The 26,781-nt window shown below is 43.6% G+C and overlaps 1 protein-coding gene across 1 annotated transcript; it reads left to right on the forward strand.

Moving 5' to 3' along the window:
• The first annotated feature begins 10,884 nt into the window (after window positions 1–10,884).
• LOC120724608 (interferon-induced protein 44-like) lies at window positions 10,885–25,668 on the forward strand. The gene is made up of 10 exons (XM_040016887.1): window positions 10,885–15,141; window positions 15,245–15,283; window positions 15,372–15,408; window positions 15,529–15,720; window positions 16,393–16,398; window positions 19,444–19,474; window positions 20,837–21,010; window positions 21,093–21,264; window positions 22,364–22,464; window positions 22,552–25,668. Exons 2-10 carry the CDS (start codon window positions 15,247–15,249, stop codon window positions 22,711–22,713), a joined length of 912 nt encoding a protein of 303 aa, XP_039872821.1. The 5' UTR covers window positions 10,885–15,141; window positions 15,245–15,246; the 3' UTR covers window positions 22,714–25,668.
• Window positions 25,669–26,781: the final 1,113 nt, after the last annotated feature.

Consider the following 26,781-nt stretch of genomic DNA (forward strand, 5'->3'; position numbering starts at 1 on the left):
AATTTAATCTGTAACTTATAGAAAAGGAAAGAAAACAGTCTTGAGATATGTCTTACAACTAACAGAGACTGTACATCGTTGTTAAGATGTTTAATACTTTTGTATGTATGTTTATATTTCTGAATCATTCGCAATGAAGCTGCTGAAAGAGAAGCATCGTGTCTGAGCGTCGTCATTGACTTATCCCCTTTTCAGCCCCTTTTCAGGGTGTAACATTTTGGAGGCACCGCTGGGATTAATGTGATGAGGGCCCACTGTCCCAGATAGACGCCCCAGTCATCATTCAACCCCTCACATCAAATACCACGGTGGGAGATACAGTGTGCTGGTTTCGACAGTTACGCAGAGGGACCTGCATGCAACCTGAGGTTAACTACTGGTGCCAGGGAAGCTGCACTGACTCTTCTGCAAAGAGGTCTTACATCACACTAATCTTTTCCACAAGCCACAGACTGAAATGGAGTCTTCAGGGCTAGAGGACCTGAAGTTAGAAGTTGCTGGTACATTGTATACAGTGACAAGAGACATTTTGATCGAAGTTTGTGATTTCCTAAATATTGCTGGTTCAAAACTTGAAAGGGTATCGGGTAAAAGTCGTTCCTCTCTCATTTCCTATATAATACAGCACTTAGAAAGAGAGGAGCTGGATGAGCTTGAAGATGAGGGAATGTCTGAGCTACTGATTTTGAAAGACAAAATTTTTGAGTTGCAACAGGCTGCTCAGAACGGTACATCGGGACACAAAACCTCAGATACTAACCAGACAGATGAGGTGCAGGAACAGGTTGGTGAGGCCTCAGAAGAAGAACAACTGATAAAGGAAATAGAGACGCTTCTGTTGGCTCTTGCATTATCACGACAGAACAAGGCGAAGCAACCTAGTACAGCCAAACTGTCGATGAGTGTGGGGGACAATAGTGCTAAACAAACCCCTCCACCTTTTCTGACACTACCGTGGGGCAGAGAATTCAAAATATCAGGTCAGATTGGTGAGCCCGGCCAAAAGGATAAACTAACTTTCTCCAGCCTAGCTCATCAGATTGAACAAGGCATCAGCAAAGGAGTCCCTGAAATAGAAATAGTTGATGCAGTAATCAGGGCAATAGCACCAGGCTTACAATTGCGTAGCTACCTAGAGGGCAAAACCAACCTTACATTGCCTACCCTGAGGAGGATTCTAAGGTCCCACTACCAAGAACGAGGGGCAACAGAACTTTACAAACAACTCACGTCAGAGGTCCAAAGCATTAAAGAAACCCCACAAACTTTCTTAATCCGTGCCCTAGACTTAAGACAGAAAATTCTGTTTGCATCGCAAGAAGCTGAATCTGGCTTAAGATATGACCCTGTGCTTGTACAGAGCATGTTCCTTCATACAGTTCTGACAGGCCTGCAAAACGATAACATTAAGAGTGACCTCCAGCCCTACCTACAGGAAACCACAACCAGTGATGAGCTCCTCCTTGAGAAACTCAATGTTGCCTGTGCAAATGAAGCAGAGAGACAAAATAAAAAGAAGTTACTCTCCCAGCAGTGGCCAACCACTGTGCATTCACTTCAGTCTGACACTCCTGCAGATAAAAAAGGGAAAAACCTAAAACCTGAATCCATCAGCAAAGCTCAGCCTGACCTACTAAATGAACTTAAAGAAATCCGTTCTGACATGGCATTATTGAAAAATCTTGGTGCTGAAGTCGCACAAATCAAAGAAATAATTCAACAGCCTAGTCCGGCACAAACACAGTATTCTGCCTCACTTGCAGCACCAGAATGTGTTCCCTTTTCTCATCTTGAGCATCTGCCACAAAACTACTGGCCTCCTGTGGGACCTGGACGGAGAGGTGATACAGCTCAGTATCAACAGAGGTTTGCACCACAACGTCAGTATCCTGCTGTAAACCGAGCACGCCTAAGGAAATGCTTTGGCTGCCAGCAAAGTGGGACTGAGTACTGCAACCATTGCTATCGATGTGGTAGCAGTGAACACTTTCGCGCAGGTTGCAGGGCGAAACTAACTAGACCAGACAAAGATCAACCTTTAAACGGACAGTGGTTGCCCCCACGGGACAGGGAGTAACCAATAATAGTGTAACGTCCCAACAGCTTTGCTATTACTGTGGTGTTCTGGGAAAACTCAAAAGACTCAGAAGGTGTGCAGCTTGTAAAAAAAGCACTTATTGTTCTAAGATGTGCCAAGCTGAGCACTGGCCCAGACACAGAAAACAATGCAACAAACACTCTCAGCCTCAAGTAAATCAGCACACGCACCCAAAGGCAAGTGTTATTCACCCCAGAAGGATGGACAGCCAGTCCCATCTTGTTGCTCTTGTTGGGAAACAGTGTATAGTTGACTGTTATATACAAGGCCACCAAACTCAAGCCTTATGGGATACAGGCTCCCAAGTGTGTATTGTTGATGAAGAGTGGAAGAAGAAGTATTTACCACATGAGAAATTAAGAGATGTTTCTGAGTTACTTGATGCACCTGACGATTTAAAAATCTCAGCTGCTAATGGTCAAAACATCCCTTACAAGGGTTTTATTGAAGTCACTTTTGGTCTAGCTGCTGAGGGAGCAAACCCTAAAGAACTTGTAGTCCCCATGTTAGTGATGAAAGGCGGAAGTCTTTCGCAGCCCATTCTAGGCTTTAATGTTATTGAGCAAATACTGAAAACTAGTACTATAGAGCAAATGGATGCTGAAAGAACTGAGCAGCTGCACGAGGCATTAAGAGGGGCTTTCCCTTGCCTTAAAAGAGAAAATGTCACAACCTTTATTGATTTAGTGACTGCTAAACAATCACATGATTTTGTTGTGAGAACAACAAAAGAGAAAGTCATTGTACCCAAACACACTTCTATTCAGATTGACTGTAAGGTGCAGACCCACCCGCTGAAGAAAGACACTACACTTCTCTTTGAGCCTGACATAAACCCTCAGTGGGCTGAAGGCCTGGAGTTTTGTGAGACACTAGTAGAACTCAGAAGGGGGGTCCCCCCCTATATTGTTCTTGATGTGCAAAATCCCACTGATCACGACATTGAGCTGTCAGGAAAAACTGTTGTGGGCACCTTAGAGCAAATTCAAGCTGTGTACCCAGCGACAGTTTTAGAGAAATCTGACCAGTGCTCCCCATTATTGGTGAATCAAGTGAATGCAGAGAGCGAGCAAATTCCTGACACCTCATGGGACCCACCAATTGACCTTACGCACCTGAGTGAATCTGAAAGGGGGGTGGTGCAAAAGATGCTCCGTGAGGAATGCTCTTCCTTTTCCAAAGCAGATAATGATATTGGATGTATCGACAAGTTGAAACTGAAGATATCATTGAAGGATATGGATCCTGTAGCACACACTTACCTGTCGGCACCAAAGCCGCTATACAAAGAGATGAAAGAGTATCTGCACAACCTTATTGCACAAGGATGGGTCACGAAATCCAACTCATCTTATGCCTCACCAGTTGTCTGTGTGAGAAAGAAGGACGGCAGCTTACGTCTCTGTATAGATTACAGAGAACTAAACAAAAAGACTCATCCAGACAGACAACCAATCCCTCGAGTGCAGGACATTCTCGACAGTCTTGGCGGCAACTCATGGTTTTCATTGTTAGACCAAGGCAAGGCCTACCATCAGGGCTTTATGGATGAAGGCAGCCGACCTTTAACTGCTTTTGTGACACCATGGGGCCTGTACGAATGGATAAGGATTCCATTCGGGCTGATGAATGCACCTGCAGCCTTCCAACGCTGCATGGAAGAGTGTCTGGAAGAGGTGCGAGACAACATCTGTGTACCCTACCTTGATGACACTCTAGTGTACAGTCATTCATTTGATGATCATGTCAATCATGTCAGAAAAGTGCTTCAACTACTGAGGAAGTATGGGATCAAGCTTAAACCCAGTAAATGTGAATTATTCAAACACGAGGTTCGCTATCTAGGGAGAATTGTTTCAGCCGAAGGTAGCAAAATTGATCCAGCTGACACCAATGCAGTGACAGCCTTGAAGGACAGGAGACCAAGCAATGTGGGAGAGCTGCGAACTGTCTTGGGCTTGTTAAGTTACTATAGGCAGTACATACGGGACTTCTCCCGTATTGCAGGTCCACTGTATAGCTTGTTGAAGGGCACAACGGAAGATAACAATGTATCCCAAAACCAGACAAACACAAAACAAGTCACAAGAAAGAGTAAAGGGGTCCCATCACACAAGTCAATTGTGTGGACTGAAGAACATCAGCGCATATTGGAACGACTAATAGACTGCCTAGTTGAGCCACCAGTCCTCGGGTTCCCAGATTTTTCTAAACCATTTATCCTCCATACCGATGCCTCAGCTCAAGGCCTCGGAGCAGTTCTATACCAACAACAAGATAATAAACTCCGTGTGATTGCTTATGGCTCCCGGACATTGACTGCAGCTGAACGAAACTATCATCTTCACTCAGGAAAACTGGAGTTTCTCGCACTGAAGTGGGCCGTCACAGAGAAATTCAGAGATTATCTTTATTATGCGCCTACTTTCACTGTGTTCACTGACAATAACCCCCTCACCTACATCCTTTCAAGTGCCAAGCTAAATGCAACTGGATGTAGATGGGTGGCAGAGCTTGCAGACTTCCATTTCACCATCCGATATCGCCCAGGTAGAGAGAATGTGGATGCTGACAGTCTTTCAAGAATGCCTGTTGAGATAGAGGAAATGATGGAACAGTGTACAGAGGAAATGGGTTCAGATTGTGTGGCAGCAATAACCCAAGTTGTGGAGACTCCAGATTTCAACTCACCAATGGTCTGCCCCATACTCACCCGTCTCCAGTGTACATCAGTGAGTGAAGAACCACACAACCAATTTTCGGTTACAGAGATCAAACAAGCACAGCAAGATGATGGAAATATTGGCCCAATAATGCAGTGCAAAATGAGTAATGAAAGGCCAACAAGGCATGAACTTAATACACTAAGTGCCCAAAGCAAGTGTCTCCTGCGTGAATGGGAAAGACTTCATATTGATGAAGATGGTATTCTTTGCAGAAAAACCACAACCAAGAGACAGCTTGTGTTGCCTGAAAAGTACAAAGAGACTGTACTGAGAGAATTGCATGATGAGATGGGTCATCAGGGCACTGATCGAACAACATCATTGATCAGAGATAGATTCTTTTGGCCTTACATGCAACGAGACATTGAACATTATGTGACAAAGACCTGCACTTGCCTGAAACAAAAGATACCATGTAAAGAAGCGAGGGCACCGCTCACCAGTATTGTTACCACACAGCCGTTTGAACTGGTGTCAATAGATTTTCTCCACTTGGACAAGTGTAAGGGTGGTTACGAGTATATTTTGGTGATTGTTGACCACTTTACTCGTTTTGCACAGGCTTATGCCACCACCTCCAAGTCTGGCAAAACGGTTGCTGATCGCATCTTTAATGACTACGCCTTGAAGTTTGGACTGCCAGCACGGATACACCATGACCAAGGTGGCGAATTTGAGAACCAGCTCTTTGCCCAGCTGAAAAAGAACTGTGGCATATTGGGATCCCGAACTACACCATACCACCCACAAGGGAATGGACAAGTTGAACGGTTCAACCGGACGTTACTACAAATGTTGAGGACACTTACTGATAGGCAGAAGACAAGTTGGAAAGAGTCCTTGAACAAGCTTATCTACGCCTATAACTGCACACGAAGTGAGGTAACTGGGTTTTCTCCTTTCTACCTTCTCTTTGGAAGGTCCCCAAGGTTACCTATTGATCTGCTGTTTGGTCTCACCTCTGAGACAGGGAAAACAGACCACCGAACCTATATGGAGAAATGGACACGAGAAATGCAAGAGGCATATGACATAGCACGGGAGAATGCAAAGAAGTCAGCAGACAGGAGTAAAAAACATTATGATGGGAAAGTGAGAAGCTCTGTGTTATACCCTGGCGATCGTGTTCTTGTCCGAAATCTGACCCCTAGAGGAGGAACGGGGAAGCTTCGTAATCACTGGGAACAGGACATCAATGTTGTCATCCGTCAAGTTGCAGAAGGTCTCCCCGTGTATGAGGTGAAACCAGAGCAAGGGAGGGGAAGGTCAAGAATCATGCACCGCAACCTGCTGCTGCCATGTGATTACTTACCCCTGGAAAGGCCACCAGAAGTATCACCGAAGCAAAAGAAAAGAAGAGTGAGGGAAAAAGACGCAGAACAGGTGAACCAGGAAGTAGAAGATGACGAGGAGGAATGGGGGTATTATTATGGGCCCGTAACACAGACTCAAGTGCCCAGTACAGAGAGGGTCACAGAGCATGGTGATGACCAGGAGAAACCAGAGGCCGGTGGTAATGGACCACTGGGTGAAGAAAGGCTCATGTCGTACACAGAGGAGCCTGAGACACAGGATGAAAACAGGCCACAGGAAGAAGACCATCAAGAGGAAGATGGACAAGTAGTTGGAGAGGTAATGGATGACACTCTAGCATCTCCACGCCCATGCTTGCCTGAAAGCAACAGAGAAGGGACCTTTAGTTTGCCAAGGAGGGAGAGACGAGCCCCTAAGGTTTTCACCTATGATCAGCTGGGTACTCCAACATGCTACAGTACAGTGTGTACAAACGAAATGCCCTACCAGTATCAACCCATACAACACAGAGACATTCAACCAATAACCATGTGGCCTAATTCATTCCAAATTTGTCAGCCACTATTTATGCAAGGATACTGAACAAAGAACGGACTTAAGACTCAGTACAAAAGAGGAAACTAAGATTAAAAACAACTGGATTTTGTGACATTTTGTTAAGTTTTAGTTCATAAGAGTTGTGATGTCGGGACGACATCTAATTTTGTGGGGGAGTGTGTGATAGATTGATTATTTGTTGAAGTTCATAATGGAGTAAAAAGTTGTGGTTAAAAGTTACCCAATATATTATTCAATTTATTTCAAATATGTAAATGTATAAACAAGGGTAAAAGAAGTCCCATTAAGAGACGTAATGTAACACAGGCTAAAATATGTTCAACCGGATAATAATCCTTAATGTGACTACAACCTGTGTAACATTCAATCTGTGATCTACTTGTCGAGCCTGGGGAATAATCCATGTGATTTAGTGATCGTGATTGATTAGTTATGCCTGCCGTTGCCGGAAGGGGGAGCTCTGGCCACGATGCCTCATTCGCAATGAAGCTGCTGAAAGAGAAGCATCGTGTCTGAGCGTCGTCATTGACTTATCCCCTTTTCAGGTAATAATTGTGCAATTCTGCTGTTGGACTTTACAAATATGTATGTTGAGTTGTACTGACCGTGTTTCCAAATGTACCAAGAGGATACTAGGAATACTTAGATGACCTGTGTTAACTGTGATGTTAGGATAAGCTATAAGCAGCAAGCTAAGCTAAGCGCTCTGTTGGTGGCTAGCATGAAGCATTATCGTGCCAGACTGTGTATGAAACATACATTGTGTGCATTTTGCATTTGCTCTGGACAAAGAACATGTTTATTTTGTGTGAAGGGACAAATGCCTATTAGTATTTTTATATGAATATTTTGTTTATTTTCTGTACATTTCAGTTTAATGGTCTAAGTTTATTTATTGATTCATAAGCTGTTTTTGTAAATTTTTACATTCAATTTAATCTGTAACTTATAGAAAAGGAAAGAAAACAGTCTTGAGATATGTCTTACAACTAACAGAGACTGTACATCGTTGTTAAGATGTTTAATACTTTTGTATGTATGTTTATATTTCTGAATCATTCGCAATGAAGCTGCTGAAAGAGAAGCATCGTGTCTGAGCGTCGTCATTGACTTATCCCCTTTTCAGCCCCTTTTCAGGGTGTAACACTGTAGTGCCATTTTTGGGAGCATTTCAGCCATTATAGCCCAAATTTTAATAATATGTATGCATTAGGTGCATAGTAATTACATAAATTGCAAAAAAAGTGCAATAAACTACAAAAAATTTAAAATCGTTTTTGTTTTTTTAACATATATTTCTAGTTAGAGAAATTTAAGAGGCTTATCCCTCAAAACTGTAAATACAAAAAAGTTGCACAAAATAGTTTCCCACCACAGGAAATTTATTTTGAGTGTCTTTATAGTTTTATTTTTGAAATACACCAATTTTTATATACTCCAAGAAAAACGAAAATAAATATTATAGTGCAAATTTGCAAAAAAAACAGCACATGCATCAAAACAAATTATTTCCAACAGTGCAATATGAGTCCTAAGCATCCCAGAAACGACACAGAAAGTCATAAAGTCAAACATAACTTTTAAAAACACCAGTATATGCTTATGAGGCCCTGATGGTAAAAAAAAAATTACATTTCCGCGAAAATGACGTCACTTCCAGTTTTGGGCAGGTAATAGCGGACATGCAAAAGTTCGTGCTGACACCAAAGTAGGAAGTGTTACGAACAGCTGATCGGATCGGCAAAGCGTGTTTCTGGAATATTATGTTTTTGTTGCTGCAAGTGGTTTTTATGCAATTTTTGCAAAGCTCTATGTGGAAGGAAACCGTAACCTAGGACAAGCTGATGGCATAAGATGTAAGTACAACTCCTCCGGTTTCATATGTCAAAAAAATTATTGCTCTATCTTACGTGGTTGCAGTGCTACCGGGATTTAAAAATAGTTACACAAAACGGAGCATGCCCGCTCCGACCGGCTTTAAAGGGTTAATCAGTTTTCTGTTTGACATTTATTCAGCTGTGTGAAAATCCTGGAGGAACCCACCCGATGGATTAATAAAGTTTTATTTAATCTAATAATCTAATAACTGTGATCTCAGCCAAACCGATTTATTTTTAAGTTATCCGAGTGACTTATATATCATGTTTAACCTGTGTAGCAAAAGACAGCGGGGGTCTGAAAACGATGAAGCCGGGAGTCCACTGCTCTCGCCGGCTCGAGTGACCATTGAACCCCCCAGCTAGCTATCAAGCGGGTGGGTAACAGACGTCTCTTAATAACGTCAGCGCACAAGCAGATATTTGAAGGACACACCCGACCCATCCTTCAAATTCGGGTAAATGAAGGATGCATTTGTCGGCCGCATTTGAAGGAGTCGACGAATTGAGACAGCCTTCGTCGCCTGGCTGTGACGTAATAAGCCTTCAAATGCGGCCTACGAAGGAAGCAGCCGACGTTTTGGGACACAGCTCATAACGTCATTCCTGTGTTATCAGAGCTTCTCTGTATGTTGTATGTGGTGCCCGTGATTGTTTACTTTTTAATACGGAGTTTGTAGCGGACAATTTGTTATGAGGATCGTTAAAATGCCGATCGTAGTTCGACCGGAAGTGGTTTCTGTGTACTGACGGTAACTTAATCTCGCAGTAATGCCATTCAGTTGCATAGTTTAAGTAGAAGTATACTGTATTGCTCTGATCTATATATATGGTTATGTTAACTATATTATATTATGTCTATATCTGAATATGTCACTTATCTCTTCACCTTATTTATGATTTCTTTGTATTGTGTATTTCCTTTGTAGAAAACCTCACACACACACCTGTGTTTACAGCCACAGGGATTGAGTTGCAAGAATGAAGTGCCTCAAACCAAACCTCAAGCTCCTTCTTCCATACTGGGACAATTTGACCTTAAGTGGTGTTCTGGCCGACACACTGGGGTGAATGTAGTGCTAAAGACTGAATCAGTGCCACAATTGTGCCTATCCCTGATATCTCCACTATAGCAGCACTACCCTCACCCCAGAGGAACATGAGGTGAGGCGCACTCTGTGGGCCGTTAATCCGAGGAAGGTGGCTGGTCCTGATGGCGTGCCAGGAGTATTGAGGGATTGTTCAGAACAGCTGGCTGGGATCTTCACCAGGATCTTCAATAAATCCCTTACACAGTCAACTGTCCCACACTGCCTCAAGTCTTCCACCATAGTCCCCTTGCCCAAGAAGCCCCACATCACCAGCCTAAATGACTATAGAACAGTGGCACTCACCCCAGGCAGCAGGCCTGCCTTGCAGTCTGGACCTACACCAGCTTGACTACAGAGCAAACCAACCCACGGAAGATGCTGTAGCTACAGCACTCCATGCTGCCGTAACACATCTAGAGGGGCACAGGAGCTATGTGTGGATGCTTTCATGGATTACTGCTCTGCATTTAACACCATCCTTCCACACAAACTGGTGGTCAAGCTACAAGGCCTGGGCCTGCCTCACAGTACCTGCATGTGGATCAATAGCTTCCTCTCTGGTCGTAGACAGAGAGTGAGAGTTGGCCATCGCACATCCTCAGCCCTGAGTCTCAGCACTGGCTCACCCCAGGGTTGTGTGCTCAGTCCACTGCTCTACTGTCTCGACACACATGACGGCACCTCTGTCCATCAGAGCAACACCTTTGTGAAGTTTGCAGACAACACTACCACTACCCCTCAATCTCAGGGGCGACGAGTCTGTTTACAGAGATGAGGTGGAGCAGCTGTCATGGTGTAAGGCCAATAATTTCCTCCTTAACAGTTCAAAGGCTAAAGAAAGACTTCAGAAGGAAAAAGACAGACATCCCACCAATAATCATCAGCAGGGACTGTGTGGAGAGGTTGGCAGACTTTTGCTTCCTGGGAGGTAACATAGAGGAGAACCTTTCCTGGATTATGGACACTTCTGGACACTTCTGAGCTGCTAAAAAGGGCCAAACAGAGGCTGTACTTCCTGAAAATTCTCAGGAGGAATAACATCACACAGAGACTACTGGTGTCCTTCTACAGAGCATTCATCAAAAGCATACTAACCTACTACATATGCAAAGTAAAGTAAAATTTTATTTATATAGCACCTTTCAAGATAAAATCACCAAGTGCTTCACAGAAGCTAAAACATAAAAATAAAAATCCACCAAAAGCAAGTTTAAAAAGATGAGCTTTTAGCTGTTTTTTAAAAATAGATGACAGAGTCCACAGATCTCAAGCTCAATGGGAGAGAGTTCCAGAGTCTGGGGGGCACAGTTACAAAAGCTCTGTCACCTTTTGTTTTCAACCTTGCATGCTGGGCAAGCAGCAAGTCCTGATCAAATGACCTCAGGGACCTGCTGGGGATGTAAAAGATCACCAATGTATGTTGGTGCTTGTCCATGCAGAGCCCTGAATGTCAAAATCATAATCTTAAAGTGGACTTTGAATTTCATGGGGAGCCAGTGCAGCTGGATTAGCAGGGGTGTAACATGAGAGTATTTGGAAGTCTTAATCAGAAGCCTTGCGGCAGCATTCGGAGCACCCTGCAGACGTTCCAAGGAGGCATTACATAAACAGGTGAACAAAGAATTACAATAGTCCAAACAAGATGAAACAAATGCATGAAAGATCATTTCCAGTTCAGAGCGTGACACAATAGGACTCAGCTTAGCAATGTTTCTTAAATGGTAAAAACAGGAGCGGACCAGAGATTTAACATGAGCGTCCAACGTCAGAGCTGGGTCAAAAGTAACACCAAGATTCCTAATAGAAGATTTGGCAAAAGAAGCAAGAGGGCCTAGATTGTCCACTACCAAGGGCACAAACAAGGATTTCAGTTTTCTCATCGTTAAGTTGAAGAAAATTATCAGCCTTCCAACCTCTAATGGAGTCTATGCACGTATGCAAGATCTGTAGTTTGGAAACATCGGCTTAAAGGAGATATATAACTGAATATCATCTGCATAGCAGTGATAAGAAATGTCCTTAAAAGTGCTAAGAAAGTGCTGAAGGGCGAGTAAATACAACAAAAACAATAAGGGTCCCAACACAGAACCTTGTGGCACACCATAGGCAAAAGAAGTGGAAGAGGAAGAGCCACAGAGAAGGATCGTTCACACAAATAAGATTTGAACCACTCCAAAGCAAACTCAGATATACCCACCCAGTATTTCAGCATATCTAGCAAATTGTGATGGTCAACAGTATCAAAGGCAGAGGTCAGGTCCAACTTCAGCAAAACAGAGCATTCTCCTGCATCATGATTCATCAAAATGTCACTGGACACTCTAAGAAGTGCAGTTTCAGTAGAGTGAGCTCTACAAAAGCCAGATTGGCAGTTATCGAGAATGTTGTATTTGTCTATAACAGCTGTGAGCTGCTTATTTACAACCTTTTCTAAAATCTTTGCGGTGAATGTTAGTTTTGAAATTGGTCTATAACTGCTAAGCAGAGAAGCGTCAAGTTTGGGAGGTTTTAACAGTGGGTGAATGACAGCATTCTTATAATAATCAGGGACCTGACCAAAAACCAATGAAACATTGATAATTGTAAGCACACAGGGACCAATAGACTGAAAGACATTTTTAAACAAAGATCCAGGTAGGGCAGAGAGGGCAGGAGGATGATTTCATCAAATCAACTAATTTGACTAGCTCAGGTAAGGCACTGGTAAAAAACTTCCTAAAATAACAGGCCTAAGTGAATTTGGAGCAGACAACAGGTACACAGAAGGAGAGATATTGTTCCTCACATTGCTAACTTTTTCAACAAAGACAGAGAAAGAGTTTTCACAATCTTCATTTGATGAAATTGGGACAGCAGATGGAGCAGGAGCAACAATATCACTAATGGTGTCAAATAGTACCTTGGGATTACCTCTGCTCTTTGAGACTAGGTCTGAGAAATAGGCAGCCCTCACATCTCGAACTGAAGTGTTAAAAGAAACTAAAAGGTCCTTTAAATGAAAGAGATGAACATATAAACGAGTTTTCCTCCACAAATGCTCAACTTTACAACAGGAACGCTTTAAACAACAAATGCTGTCATTTATCCAGGGGGACATCTTTGAAACAGGAGCTAGTCTGGTTTTGACAGGACTAACATTGTCTAAGATAGAAAGACAATGATTATTAAAAAAAATGTTAATAGATCAACATCATTAAAGAAAGGTAAAGCAAAATTAAAAACATCAGAAAATTTAGCAGCAATAGAGGGATTTAGGATGCGAGAGCTAACCACATATCGAACAGGAGAGAGGGACAGATGTAAAGACAAGTTAAAAAGAATACAACAATGGTCCGAAATAAAAATGTCCTCAGAACTAATAAAATCAATGGTTAAACCTAAGGTAAAAGCAAGGTCCAGTGTGTGTCCTTTGGTGTGTGTGGGGCCAGACACATGCTGTGTAAAATGAAAAGAATCCATGACCTCTGTGAAAGAGGTCAGAGTCATCATCAATGTGTATATTAAAATCCCCGACTATAACCAGTATGGACAGCTTCAAGATGGAGGATAAAAAGTCACTGAACTGTTTAAAAATTGACCATTTAGGCCAGGTGGATGATACACTACAGCACACTAAATCTTAATTTCCAATTTTAACCAGCTGTAATTCAAACGATGAAAAATGTTCAACCATTACTGAGCAACAGTGAAACCGGCTTTCAAACACCGCAGCGAGACCTCCTCCTCGGCCGGACATCCAAGGCTGGCTGATGAAGGAGTACCCGCCTGGGCAAAGTTCAATGAGGGATGAGTAGTCACCATCGCGCTGTCCCAAAAACGTACCACTGGTGACGTCTGACGAAAATCCATACACCGGCAGCGGAGGATGGAAAATACCGTCGCAGGAGGATAAGGTATCCAGACCATCCATAGAGGATCGAATAGATTGGAGCATCAGGCGATCATAGACTAAGGGAGCCAGCACATCCGTGACAAAAAAGGAGAACAGAAAGGCCGAAAAAAACAGCACTAGAGCAGAGCAAGACAAACTGCAGCAGGCAGCGGCAAAGCCAAACACAGGCGCCATCATACTGGAAGCTGTTAAACTCTAACCATCTGGTACACTAGCTGCACAGTGGCTCAGAGGAAAGCACTCCAGAGGGTCATTAACACTGCCTAAAGGATCATTGGGTGCCCTCTCCCCATGCTGGAAGATCTACACAGTAACCGCTGTCTTAAAAAAGCCCAGAACATTATAAAAGATACCTCACATCCTGCCCACTCCCTATTTGAACTGTTGGCCTCTGGCAGATGGTACAGAGCAATCAGTGTATGGACAAATAGACTCAAACACAGTTTTTACCCAGCTGCAATAACATGTCTCAATGCTGCTACAAAATAATGATCATTATGCTGCTCTTGAAGTGATCTATGCACTGACTGAGGTATGTGTATGTGAATGTATGTGAACGTCTGTTTATACTGTTAGTGAAATGAATGAGGTGTATGATGTCTTTGTGCATGTGGGCTCAGGCCATTGTCTAGGTATATTATTCTTATTAGCACTCTAAAAATTTTATTTTTGATTTTAATACAACTTTTTATTTTATGGATGATGCACTAATCGGAAACCACTTTCAATTTCGTTGTACCTGTGACAATGCCAATAAAGACATTCTATTCTATTCTATTCTATTCTGTAGCACCCTCAAGGATTGACGTAGACAAGATGTAGAGTAATAAAACAAGGTTTATTCTGGTCTTGACAACCAATGAGAACGGCTAACGGAAGAAAATAATAATAAAAAAACATAACATCGAAATGCATTCTTGTACTTTGTGTCAATCAATCAAAAAGTTATTAATCACAGAAAAAAAAACATTTAAAGTACACAAACCTTGTGAGCGGACATCCAGGAGGGGTTAAATAGTCCTTTATGGCCTTAGTATCTTATTCTCTATCTTCTTCCTTACGTGTTTCTTCTGTTAATCTAATTTTGAATATTACTTTCTCCATGTGTGGAGCTAACCGAGAGCTGCAGCATACATACACCATTGCTATGTCCCAATTCATTGCTTTCCTCTTTACATTCTTTTAATGCAACAGTGATCTAAACTCTAAGTACTAGAAAACCTAACCAGAAGCTGAATCTGTTAACTAAGAGTTCAAAACAAGAACAAGGCACAGAGTCAAACTCTTACTGGAATCAAGATTAACACGGAAAAAAACTTTAATACCTCAAACACTACTAAAAAAGAAAAAAGACTGTTTATCAATCTGTGCCACAAAGAGTTAAGGCAGAAGGGGGGGGGGTGAAAGGTGTACCTAATAAAGTGTCCAGTGATTTTATAGGTACAGTTTCAAAATCTTGTTTCATAAGAAAGAAAAGTGAAAGTTAAAAGAGCTTTAGGATGTGGTGACTGTAACTTCACACTTTGGTATTTGGGCTGCAGACTGTCTACATCTCAGTGAGGGGGGAGAGATCAGCACAGCAAAGGTACGATCCTTCAGATGTCTGTTTGCTGTTGGTCATTTATTTTGATTTAAGGCAAACATTAAATAATTCCTTTAAATCTAAAAATAAATGCTTTATGTTCCAGTTATGGGAGGATTGTTTTCAAGAGCTCCTCCAGGAAAATGTAAGTTTGGTCAGAGCTGCTATTTTCCATCCAGTGAACATCAGTTATTGTCCAATGATGTCATTCTTTCTTTAACATCTGTTGTCAGTGCTTGATGCACCATGGAGGAAGCACTTTAACTGGGGGTAAGCATTTACAGGCCTCTGAGAAACATTTGTTATTGTTGATTATCACTTCCTGTTTCAGCCCATCACTTGTTCAGTGTCCAGAATGTGATGTAATGTTTTGTTGTCTCCTCTGAGCAGAAATAAAGAGGACGATCTACAGTATGTGAACAGCTACAAGCCTCAGACTAAAGAACAGCAGCTCAGGATTCTTCTACAAGGCCCAGTTGGAGCTGGAAAGTCCAGTTTCATCAACTCTGTCAAAAGTGTCCTACAGAACAGAGCATGCGGTCTCCTGTCCGAAGCACCTCCCATTCATCTTGCACAAAAAAGGTATGAAGCATGATTGTGGTGATAAGACTGAGTAAGAAATTATTCTTTTTTTCCATTGTTTAAAAGTTTTCATTATATAAGCTATAAAACAGTTCTGTCTTGTACAGAGTTTAAAAAAAATTGATGTTGCTGTCAGCAATGGCTCATTCAATAAAAAAGTAGTCAGTGCTTCCCACTTTACTCTCTCATAGTCAGCTGATTTCTTAAGAAGAATTCCAGAATAAATCAGATGAAGTGGTAGAGATTTCCCCAGGAATAGGTAGTGGTGACTGGAGTGAACATGGGTGATGAGGAGGTGCTGAGTAGGTTGAGTGTTATGGAGAGAAATGGCTGTGGTGAGTCTGTACATCAAAAAGAGGGAGGAGCACTGGGTGATGTTCAGCACTGTGCAAAAGTTTTAGGCAGGTGAGGAAAAAATGCTGTAAACAAAGAATGCTTTCAAAAATGGAAGTGTTAATCATTTATATTCATCAATCAATGATTGAAACGTTTTTTCACAAAACTTGTTTTGATGTTTCACTTCAGCTTTAGTTGTGTATAATAACCTAGGTCAGATAATTCCATTAAAATATGTTCCAAAACGAAGTAAATGAATATATTTTGTTTTTATTGCATATTTTAAACCAAAATGATTTTTAAAAAATGAGATGAGAGATAGCCTTTATTTGTCAGTTGCAGGTCTTATGCTCACAACCGAGATGACAGACCTTGCCGACCGTACATACAATACACAAACTGTCACGGTTCTGGGTCCGTTGGACCCAGTATTTTGAGTTTGTTGTGTTTTGATTTAAGTTTGCATCAGGGATTGTGTTCTTGTTCTCTTGTTGTGTTCATGATGATGATGATGATGATTATTTGAGTTTCATGTTTAAGGAATTGTTCTCGGTTGTATCTCATGTTTAGTTTAGTTCAGGTTCCATGTGTCATTCTGTCTGTCTCTCAGTGTCAGGTCTGCATCTTGGTGTGGTGTTCTGAGTTTCCTGTTTTATTGTGAAGGTCTGTGTCATATGTGAGTGTGCTCAGTTTACGTTTCCCCTATTCCGTCAGCTCAGATTCCTCCCAGCTGTGTTGCCCTCCTGTTTCTCATCCCCTGATTACTGGTGTGTGTATTTAAGCCCTGTGTGTTCTCCTGCCTGTTGCTGGTTCGTCTGTATAACTCCGTGTCAGTCCGTTACCCTGTTCCTTAGTCTGCGTCGCTCCGCTCCCCGTTTCGCTCCCCGTTTCGCTCCCCGTTTCGCTCCCCGTTTCGCTCCCCGTTTCGCTCCCCGTTTCGCTCCCCGTTTCGCTCCCCGTTTCGCTCCCCGTTTCGCTCCCCGTTTCGCTCCGCTCTCCGTTTTGTAGACTTCAGGTTTGCTCTTTAGTTTCTCCCAGTTTAGGTTTGTCATTACTCATGCTTCATTGCCTGTTTTTGCCACTGCCACCGTGTAAATAAACTTCACTCGTATCATCAGTTTGCTGCATTTTGGGTCCTCCTTTTCCTCCACTCCACACGGCTCACTCCGCCAGCCGTGACAGTACGAACCGGCCACTATGGACCCAGCAGCATACAACCCGCCCAAGGAGCTCCGGGAGGATATTATTTACTCTGTGGACAAATTAATTAACGTGTGGCTGGAGCACGAGGGGAGAGAATTTCGCCAAGCCGTGGCTAATCGGCTACAGCGCTTGGTTTCTGGGCTCCCCTGGCTGCTCAGCTCACTTCACCCGCTTGCACAGAATTTCATTCTGAACGACCTCTGTCTTCACCCCCCGGCTGCTACCACCCACCCTGCAACTCATGCTTCACTGCCCGGTCCGACAGAGGATGTTCTGCCCGGCCCGTCGACCCAGCCTTCACGGGGGAAACGGCGCTCACGCTGCCGACGCTCCTCGCCACAGTCGGACCTGGGGATTTCTGAGCGGCCAGCTGTGGTGAGTGGACAGGACAATATCATTGGTCTGAACTGTGGGACTGTTTACTCAGGGGTAATGTTCTGTACGGCACAGGACAAAGACTGTTTATCGCCTCAAGCTCAGTTAGCCGCCCGGCCAGAAGCTCAGTTAGCCGCCCGGCCAGAAGCTCAGTCGCCACCTCCACCACATTCAGCCTCACAATCCATAGCTCAATTACAGTGACAGCCAGACTTATTACAAACCCTGTTACAATCCATGGCCCAGTCAGTAGCCCGGTTGGCAGAAGAATCATTAGCGTTATCCTCCGTTCAGTCTCCAACTTCACCACCGTTGTCATCACACGCTGGCATCGCGGCCGCCCTCCGGACCTGCTCAGTGGCTGCCACTGCCTTCCAAGTGGTCAGCCTCCAGGACTGTTTGCCTGCCATTGCCGTCCGCACGGTCGGCCCCCGGACCTGCTTCCTCGCTGCCTGCCGTTGCCGTCCGCACGGTCGGCCCCCGGACCTGCTTCCTCGCCGCCGTTGCCGTCCGCACGGTCGGCCCCCGGACCTGCTTCCTCGCCGCCGCCGTTGCCGTCCGCACGGTCGGCCTCCGGAACCGTTTGCCCGTTGCCGTCCGCACGGTCGGCCCCCGGAACCGTTTGCCCGTCGCCGCCTTTGCTGTGTGCACGGTCGGCCCCCGGAACCGTTTGCCCGTCGCCGCCGTTGCTGTGTGCACGGTCGGCCCCCTGAACCGTTTGCCCGTCGCCGCCGTTGCTGTGTGCACGGTCGGCCCCCGGAACTGTTTCCACGTCGCCGCCGTTGCTGTGTGCGCGGTCGGCCTCCGGAACTGTTTCCACGTCGCCGCCGTTGCTGTGTGCGCGGTCGGCCCCCTGAACTGTTTCAGCTCTTGCGTTGTCAACCCCCGGACTTTACTGTATTACGGACTAGTGAGCAGTCGTGTTTTGGTTCTGGTCTCTTGTGCTCCTTGTTTTTTGTCTGGTCTCTGTCCCTCCTTCCTGGGCCCCCTCCGCCCGCCCTGGTCTGGTGCTCGGTTTTGTTCTGTTTTCTGTTTGGGGCTGTCGGGAGCCAGCCCTTAGGGGGGGGGGGTACTGTCACGGTTCTGGGTCCGTTGGACCCAGTATTTTGAGTTTGTTGTGTTTTGATTTAAGTTTGCATCAGGGATTGTGTTCTTGTTCTCTTGTTGTGTTCATGATGATGATTTGAGTTTCATGTTTAAGGAATTGTTCTCGGTTGTATCTCACGTTTAGTTTAGTTCAGGTTCCATGTGTCATTCTGTCTGTCTCTCAGTGTCAGGTCTGCGTCTTGGTGTGGTGTTCTGAGTTTCCTGTTTTATTGTGAAGGTCTGTGTCATATGTGAGTGTGCTCAGTTTACGTTTCCCCTATTCCGTCAGCTCAGATTCCTCCCAGCTGTGTTGCCCTCCTGTTTCTCATCCCCTGATTACTGGTGTGTGTATTTAAGCCCTGTGTGTTCTCCTGCCTGTTGCCGGTTCGTCTGTATAACTCCGTGTCAGTCCGTTACCCTGTTCCTTAGTCTGCGTCTCTCTGCTCCGCTCCGCTCTCCGTTTTGTAGACTTCAGGTTTGCTCTTTAGTTTCTCCCAGTTTAGGTTTGTCATTACTCATGCTTCATTGCCTGTTTTTGCCACTGCCACCATGTAAATAAACTTCACTCGTATCATCAGTTTGCTGCATTTTGGGTCCTCCTTTTCCTCCACTCCAAACGGCTCACTCCGCCAGCCGTGACACAAACATCACATTGGGGAGACAGGTCAGGCTAGGTAGCGAGGAAAAAAACATTGAAATGTGTAACACAAAAGGATAATACAGGAATGCACAGGTATCAACACACCATAGCACAATAAACAAAGACAAGCAACATGGGAAAGAGTTCCAGTGTGTACATCTGATCTGGGACCGCTGCAATCTTCGACTGCGCCTCCAGCTGACCCGATGTCCACATCATGAGGGAGGTAAGCGTTGGAGGTGGCGTTGGATAGGGAAGGTGATGCGTCAGTGAGTGCTTATCAGTATCAGTATATGTATGTGTGTGTGTGTCCATAGTTCAGCTGAGACAGTGTCCTTCGCCCCGCCAGGCTAAGTAAACAGTCTTCCAGCCAACCCAGGTGGCCTTGTAGGGAATGGGAAGGAACAGCCTCAACACAGTCGTTATCAGGGAGTTTTTGTTCAGCTCCAGCCTTGAGCCCACAGCTGGCGCCGAAGGGGTAGCCAGATTATGATGGTAATTTTTCTTTTGTGACAACTCATGAGAATTTCAAAGCTGTTCTTTAACACTCCGACACTGGTCTCTCAATCTCCTGTTGGAGAACCGCGAGCTTCCCGATGATGGTATCAAACTTGCTGGTGTTTTCATTCTTTTGCCCAAACAGCCGAATCTGAGAACTCACAACTGCAGTGAGCTGTTCTGCAATGTAATCCAACTTTCGCTCAAGGCTGTTATTTTGAGCAGGCCTCTCCTTGATCTATCCCAATATATGTTCAGAGGTGTTATTCTGAGTATTTACGGCAGCTGTAAACGTCTCCAAGGTCTTATCCATGCTGCTTTCGAGCCCGTTCTGAGAAGTCGCGCCTCGTCCCATTGTTTCAATCCCAGCGGGCAGCCTTGGGGGGTTTTGAACAGCCGGTTCCGCTTTCTTAATTCTCCGATAAGTCAGGGCCAAGCCAGCTCAGATCAGCAAGAACCCTGTTATCATGGTTCCGAATAGGTAGATATCTTCAGCGTCCTCGATCGACAGTCCCGCCAGGCATACGACCCTCCATTCCTGCCACCCGTCCATCGTGTATCCGGCAGGGAAAGTCCCTCCAGGGCACTCGGGCTCTCCCGAGCCCAGACTTCTCGTTGAGAAAAGGGTGTCAATAGCATTCAGAGACCAGTTGATCAAATCCATAATTCTCTTTAGGTTTTAGAAACAGACTGTGAGAGAGTGTTCCAGGGAAAGTAATACAAAAAACATGAGACTAGACAAGGACATAAGCAGGGAAGATAAGGGAGAGGAGAAAAAGTGCGTCTGCCTCCTCCGAGAGCCAAAGAGAAAGAATGTAAAAAAGGCACCCAGCAACTGCACAAACACGTGCAGAGGTCCATTTCTGGGACTCCTTTAGCTGAGGTGAACTTACAGGACATTGTTGGTAATGTTTTTGTTGCAGTCATGATGAAAATAAGACTTACAGGTCAGCACTACTCCACACTCAATGACTCTGATATTCTGGTCCACAGTATAAAGCCTTCAAGATCCAAAAGGGAGACTCAAACTGCTATTACCCTTTTGTCTTGAATGACATGACGGGACTGAACGCCAGCAGCAGAAAAACCAGACAGTTGCATGTGAAGGACGTCAAACGGGCCCTGAAGGGACACATCAAAGAAGGTTACAGGGTACAGTTGCTGTATTTCTGATATTGAGTTTAAAGAATTCATTCATTTGGTCACACATCGATACATTCAGTTTGTTTTCCAGTTCAATCCTGAATGTAAACTGTCCAAAGATGACCCACACTACAACAGCAGTCCTTCAGACAGCGACAAAGTGCACATTCTGGTTTTTGTCGTTGATGCCAGCACTATACCTAACATGAAGCAAGAGGACATGGAGGTAATCGAGGACATCAGAGATGAAGCAGATGAAATGGGTAAGAGCACCTTAGACAGAATCAGGATTATCAGTGTTTTTAGTGACACCAGTGGAACTGAAGTGATCTGCAGTCATTGAGCAACCCTGTGTTTGCTCTCAGCTCACGCTCACTCTGAGTGAAACTTCAGGTAAAACAGTGATGAGACCTCCAGGAGAGCTCATCCCTGTTTGAATGTCATGCTGCACTAACACAAATCTAATCCTATGTTCTGCATGTCAGAGACAGAGATTAGAAGTAAATTTATAAAACATTCAATTTTATTTTATTTATACAACGCCAATTCACAACAACAGTCGCCTCAAGGCACTTTATATTGTAAGGTAGACCTCACAATAATACATACTGAGAAAAAGCCCAACAATCATATGACCTCCTATGAGCAACAGTGGGAAGGAAAAACTCTCTTTTAGCAGGAAAAAACCTCCAGCAGAACAAGGCTCAGGAAGCGGCGGCCATCTGCTGTGACCGGTTAGGGTGAGAGAAGGAAGACAGGACAAAATCATGCTGTGGAAGAGAGCCAGAGATTAATAACATGTATTCATAGGTCATGAGCTGAGCTTTCCTCTCTGGCCCTACATGAGAAATTCATTGTCACGAATTTCAGGATGAAAATGGATTCTGCTCTGACACTCGACGTTCGTGAAAGCACAGCAGGAATATTCTGGTTTTTTTTCAGTTTAGGCAGCTGTGAAAAATCCTCTTCTGTCCACCATGTGACCTCGAAACATTAATACATGCTTTTATAACCATCTTGATTACTGCAATGAGCTTTTTATCGGGTTCAGCCAGGCCTCCACTCAGTCCTCAGTCCAGTTTCAGCTTCATTTCACTGGCTTCCAGTTTGTTTCCAAATCCATTTTAAGATCCTTTTATTTATCTTTAATGGTTGTGGCCCATTTCACCTACTGCACCCGTACGTCCCGCCTCGCTCTCTCAGATCAGCAGACCAGATGCTTTTACTCTTTCACTCAGAGGTCACAGGGCTTTCACAGTCTCCACTGCACGTCAGGCAGCTCCTGTACTCGCTGTTGTAAAAACATCATTTAAACACACGTTTTTTTCTCGACCCATATTTATGTTTTTTATGTTTCCTCAGAGGTCCCACAAATAGTCCTTTTCACCAAAGTTGATGAGGCCTGTCCGAAGATCAGCAGAGATATCAGGAACGTCTACAAAAGCGTATCTCTAAAGGAAAAGGTGGATTAGTTTAAGTATTTCAGTGCAAGCGTTGGTTTGGTCCAATCTCTCACTTCTAAACTAAAGTGTTGTGATTTTCATATGTAGATTACTAAGTTCAGCGCAGACACGGGGATCAACATTGACTACATCTATCCAGTGAAGAACATCCACTCAGAATCTGACCTGAAGGGTGGCGGTGATGTTCTAATTCTGCACGCCCTCAGACGCATCATCGAAAGAGGACATGACTTTCTCAACAAATCCTAAATCCAGATGTTCTCAGTTTACTGAGTTTATTTCTAGTTTCTTATTCTTTCTAAGCTTTTTAGCCCCACCTTTTCTCTTTGTTTGTCCATCTTTATCAACCACCTCTTCCACACTAACCTCTTTCAATAAGGTGCATGAGCACACAGGAAAGGTAGGGCAGGGGCCAGTTAAGCTAAGAGATTTGATTGGTCAATCCAGTGTCAGTAATGAAGATGCTGTTAGTGCCAGGAGCAGTCACAGTTCTGCATGAAATGATGACTCGGACAGAGCTGAGAGCCAAACTCAAATCATTTTTATTCTTTTTTTATATTGAACTTTTTGATCCCAGCTTTTATAATCAGTTATATATGACATTAGTATTCAGTGTATGTGTGGTGTCTAAAACATGTTTCCTCTTCTCTGATGAGTAAACACAACTTAATGAAACGAACACCTTAGTGTTAAATTTGATAGAAAAATGTTTGTATGTTTAACATTATTGATCCATTAATAAAGCTGCAACAAGCTGATAAACAACGACTCCTTTTTGTAAAGGTCATTTCTGAGTTCATTTCACGTCTGTGAAGATAGAGAAAGTGAAGATAGAGCGAGAAACGTGTTACGACCTTAATTTGGAGGAACAGAAAGGAGGAACAGGAAGTAATATTTTTTTTAAAATGGGCCTCACAAAAACTGCAGCTCTGAGAAGTTCTGAACAGAGATGTTCTGATGAAGTTACAGACACTGATGGAGGACAGAGACTGAATGACTCATCTGCAGTTCTCAGCTCAGTCAGACTTTAACAGCACAGGAAGTTGGAAGCAGGCAGGTTTACATTTTTCACTCATCACCGAGAGAAGCTTCACAATTTAGACATTAGAAACTCTCACAGTCACTGTTGTGTCAACAGTGCACTCCAGCACTGACCTGTATGTATATATGTGCCTGTGGAGGGGTCCAGTCATGTGTAAGTGAACATGTGAAACTGTCGAGCTGTTTGCAGTTGTGAACTCAAACACCACACCTGTGTTTCAGGAATGAAAGCTGCTGACATGAAGCTGTGTCTGCTGAGCTGGTTTTATCATTTTTCTTGCTGAACTGTTACCAGCTCACAAAAACGAAACCAAGAACACAGGAAACAGGAAAGAGTACACACCCTGTGCATCCTGTGGTTACACAGCTTCAGCTTTCTCTACTTCTCTGTTCAAAGACAAACTGTCTCATGCATGTGTTAGAAATGATTAGAAGGTTTGCCTTTAAAGCTCATCTGGGTCTGCAGCCTCACAGCAGCTGAGCCTTAAACCTAAAAGTCTTTTTTTTTTTTTTTTTTAGCGTTTGTCTTCAGGACCCCTGTAAGTCACCTGTAACCTCCCTCAGATCACTTCTTCACTTCACACATTTATGGTCTCACTTTTATGTGAAGTCATTCTATGTAATGCATTTCTTTGTTGTCATTCATAATAATTTTCCTCATTGAATCATCTGCCTACATCTCCCCCTATACCAGCATCAACCCTCCGCACATCCTCCTTCATCACATCCATAGATCTCCTCTGACGTCTTCCTCCTTTCCTCCTATCCACTCTCCCTCTTCTGCACATGTCCAAACCATATGAGCCTCTCTGACTGTCTCACTGTTCTCATGCATGTCCTGCACCACCCTCACATATTTGCTCATGCTGTACCACAGTTCCTGTTAGTTGGTGCTCATGTTCAGAGGCAGGGTCTGAAAAAATTGAAAATCATGTAAAAGATTCCAGAATAATTTTCTCTTGAACAGAATATCTCTTTATTGTCATTGTACAAGTACAACAAAACTGTGGGTGCCCCACGCCAACTGTGCCACCAACCGATGTAGGCAATGTTTCACAAGAACTTTGAATAATCAGCAGCAGGTCATGAGTTTGATCTTAGTGTGCTGCTAAAGAGCTCCAGCAGAGGGCAGCATGCTTTTACTTTCTGCTCTTTCCTTTTGGTGCTGCTGGATTTCAGGATTTCATCCCAAAAGATTCGTCCGTGATGGACCAAAGCCCGCTCCAGACCCTGAGGAGCTTAATACAAGAATAACAGACAAACATAAAGTCTGAACCTTACGAAATCTTTAGAGTAGTTCTGATTCTCAGGGGAAAAAGAATAAAGAACAAAACGCCTTCAGCCAATGTGTTTGAACATTAAGGTCAAACAAGAAACCTGAAGACTGACTCTTGTCTGCAGAGACTGGACTGCAAAAACAGATTTAGGTCTACATTCAAAAATTGGTCCTTTTGAATTAGATTTTTGCAAAAATGATTCAATTTACATCAACATAACTGAATATAATCTTACATTACAGGGTCAACGTTGGCATATTTAACATGAACATAAAGCTACGACCAATAAATTGAAATCTGGTTTAACACAGCTGTGTGTTATTAGATGTGTTTCTAGCCTGTTACAGTGAATCATCATCACAAGACAAAGTCTTTATGCGGAGCTAAGGTCAGTAACTGAAGCATGTGAGCATAACCTGTTTATGTCCACAAAACCTTTAATATTCATCAAATGTGATACATTAAACTGAACTGGCTTCACTCACTCTCAGGTTGAACTTGAGGTGACATCATTAAATGTCTCCTGATGTTTTTTATAAAGTGAAAGAATGAAAATCATCACTTAAATATTTGCTAACTGTCTTTAAAAGTAACCTAATCAATCAATCGACCAGTGGAGATGCAGATTAATAATCTCTTTACTGATGTGTGCTGTGTTGTATCTCTAACCTGTGCATGTGTTGGTTAATGTATGTCTAGCCTGTGTGTGTGTTGGTTGTTGTATCTCTAGCCTGTGTGTGTTTTGGTTGTTGTATCTCTAGCCTGTGTGTGTTTTGGTTGTTGTATCTCTTGTCTGTGTGTGTGTGTTGGTTGTTGTATCTCTAACCTGAGTGTGTGATGGTTATGTTTTCAGGTTGTTGTCAGTTTGATTCTGGGTGTCTGTTGTGTTTCCAGCAGCAGAGCAGAGCGCTGGTTTCCATCACAGCGTTCCTGAGAGCTGCTGCTGCTTTTTGACCCAGTTTCTCTGCTTTACTTGACTGGGCTGCTCCCAGTGCTGTGGTGGAAGGTCCCTGATGGACCTCCTTCATGCTCGCATTTCTGCACGCTGAGGTGGAGACGTCCTCTGAGGCAGATGTTTCATTGAGGGCAGAGCAGCAGCTGTGCATGGGAAACCTTCATGTGGATGATTTCTTCTCTTCTCTGAGGCGCACACTTCAGAAAGTTTCACTAAAAGGAAGCTGCAACAGCACAAACACGGTCCAGAGCTCCAGTTCAGCTAGGTGAAGGTTAGCAGACAGCTAGTTAGTACTGGCGCCTGCGTCACCATCCAGGTTAAGGAGGCCACGCCCCCTATTAACACAAACTTTAAGCCTTAATTCAGTTTAAATGGGTGACTTATAAAAACATCCTCCCCCGTACAGGTAAAGGTGGAAATGGTCTACAGAGACCAAAAAATCAGTAAAAATGTATCAGGATGTAAACATGTTTGTTTCTGCTGTTAGCTTTACCATGGGGACTGACTCACTGCTGCCCCTGTTGGACACTAGAGGAACTGCAGGTTTGGCCCTAAAGGTGAATAATAAAAACTTAATCTCCAAACAGAATAATCCAGAGCTGGACTCATATACACAGACTTTTTTATTGAAATAAATAAATGAATATAATACATAAATACATAAATATATTTACTCCTTTTAAATATTTAAACACGTAAACGATGCTTCTTTCTCATTGGTGCTCTTTTTACTAATATCCTCTGGTCATTAAAATAAAGAAGGTTTAACTCTGCTGCTCGTCTGAAGAGTGCAGTGCAGTGAGGAAATGTGCACACAGGTCTGAGTTCAACTGGGATTTCAGGAGAGTGAAATGGTCCCTGTTTATCAGGCGGTGAAGTTTAAGAGCATGGAGAGAGCAGGACGCTGAGCATGATGTGGAGCTGTGAGAGTATTTTTAGTTTTGACAATAAAAGGGTCACCATAGCGTCTTCTCTCAGTCCCAGCCTTCACATTATTTTAATACAGCTGAAAAAACTAAAATGAGAGAAAAACCCGACAAAAAG

Source organism: Simochromis diagramma, unplaced genomic scaffold, assembly GCF_900408965.1.
Source record: "Simochromis diagramma unplaced genomic scaffold, fSimDia1.1 OVJJ01000802.1, whole genome shotgun sequence".
In the NCBI taxonomy this organism is placed as follows: Eukaryota; Metazoa; Chordata; class Actinopteri; order Cichliformes; family Cichlidae; genus Simochromis; species Simochromis diagramma.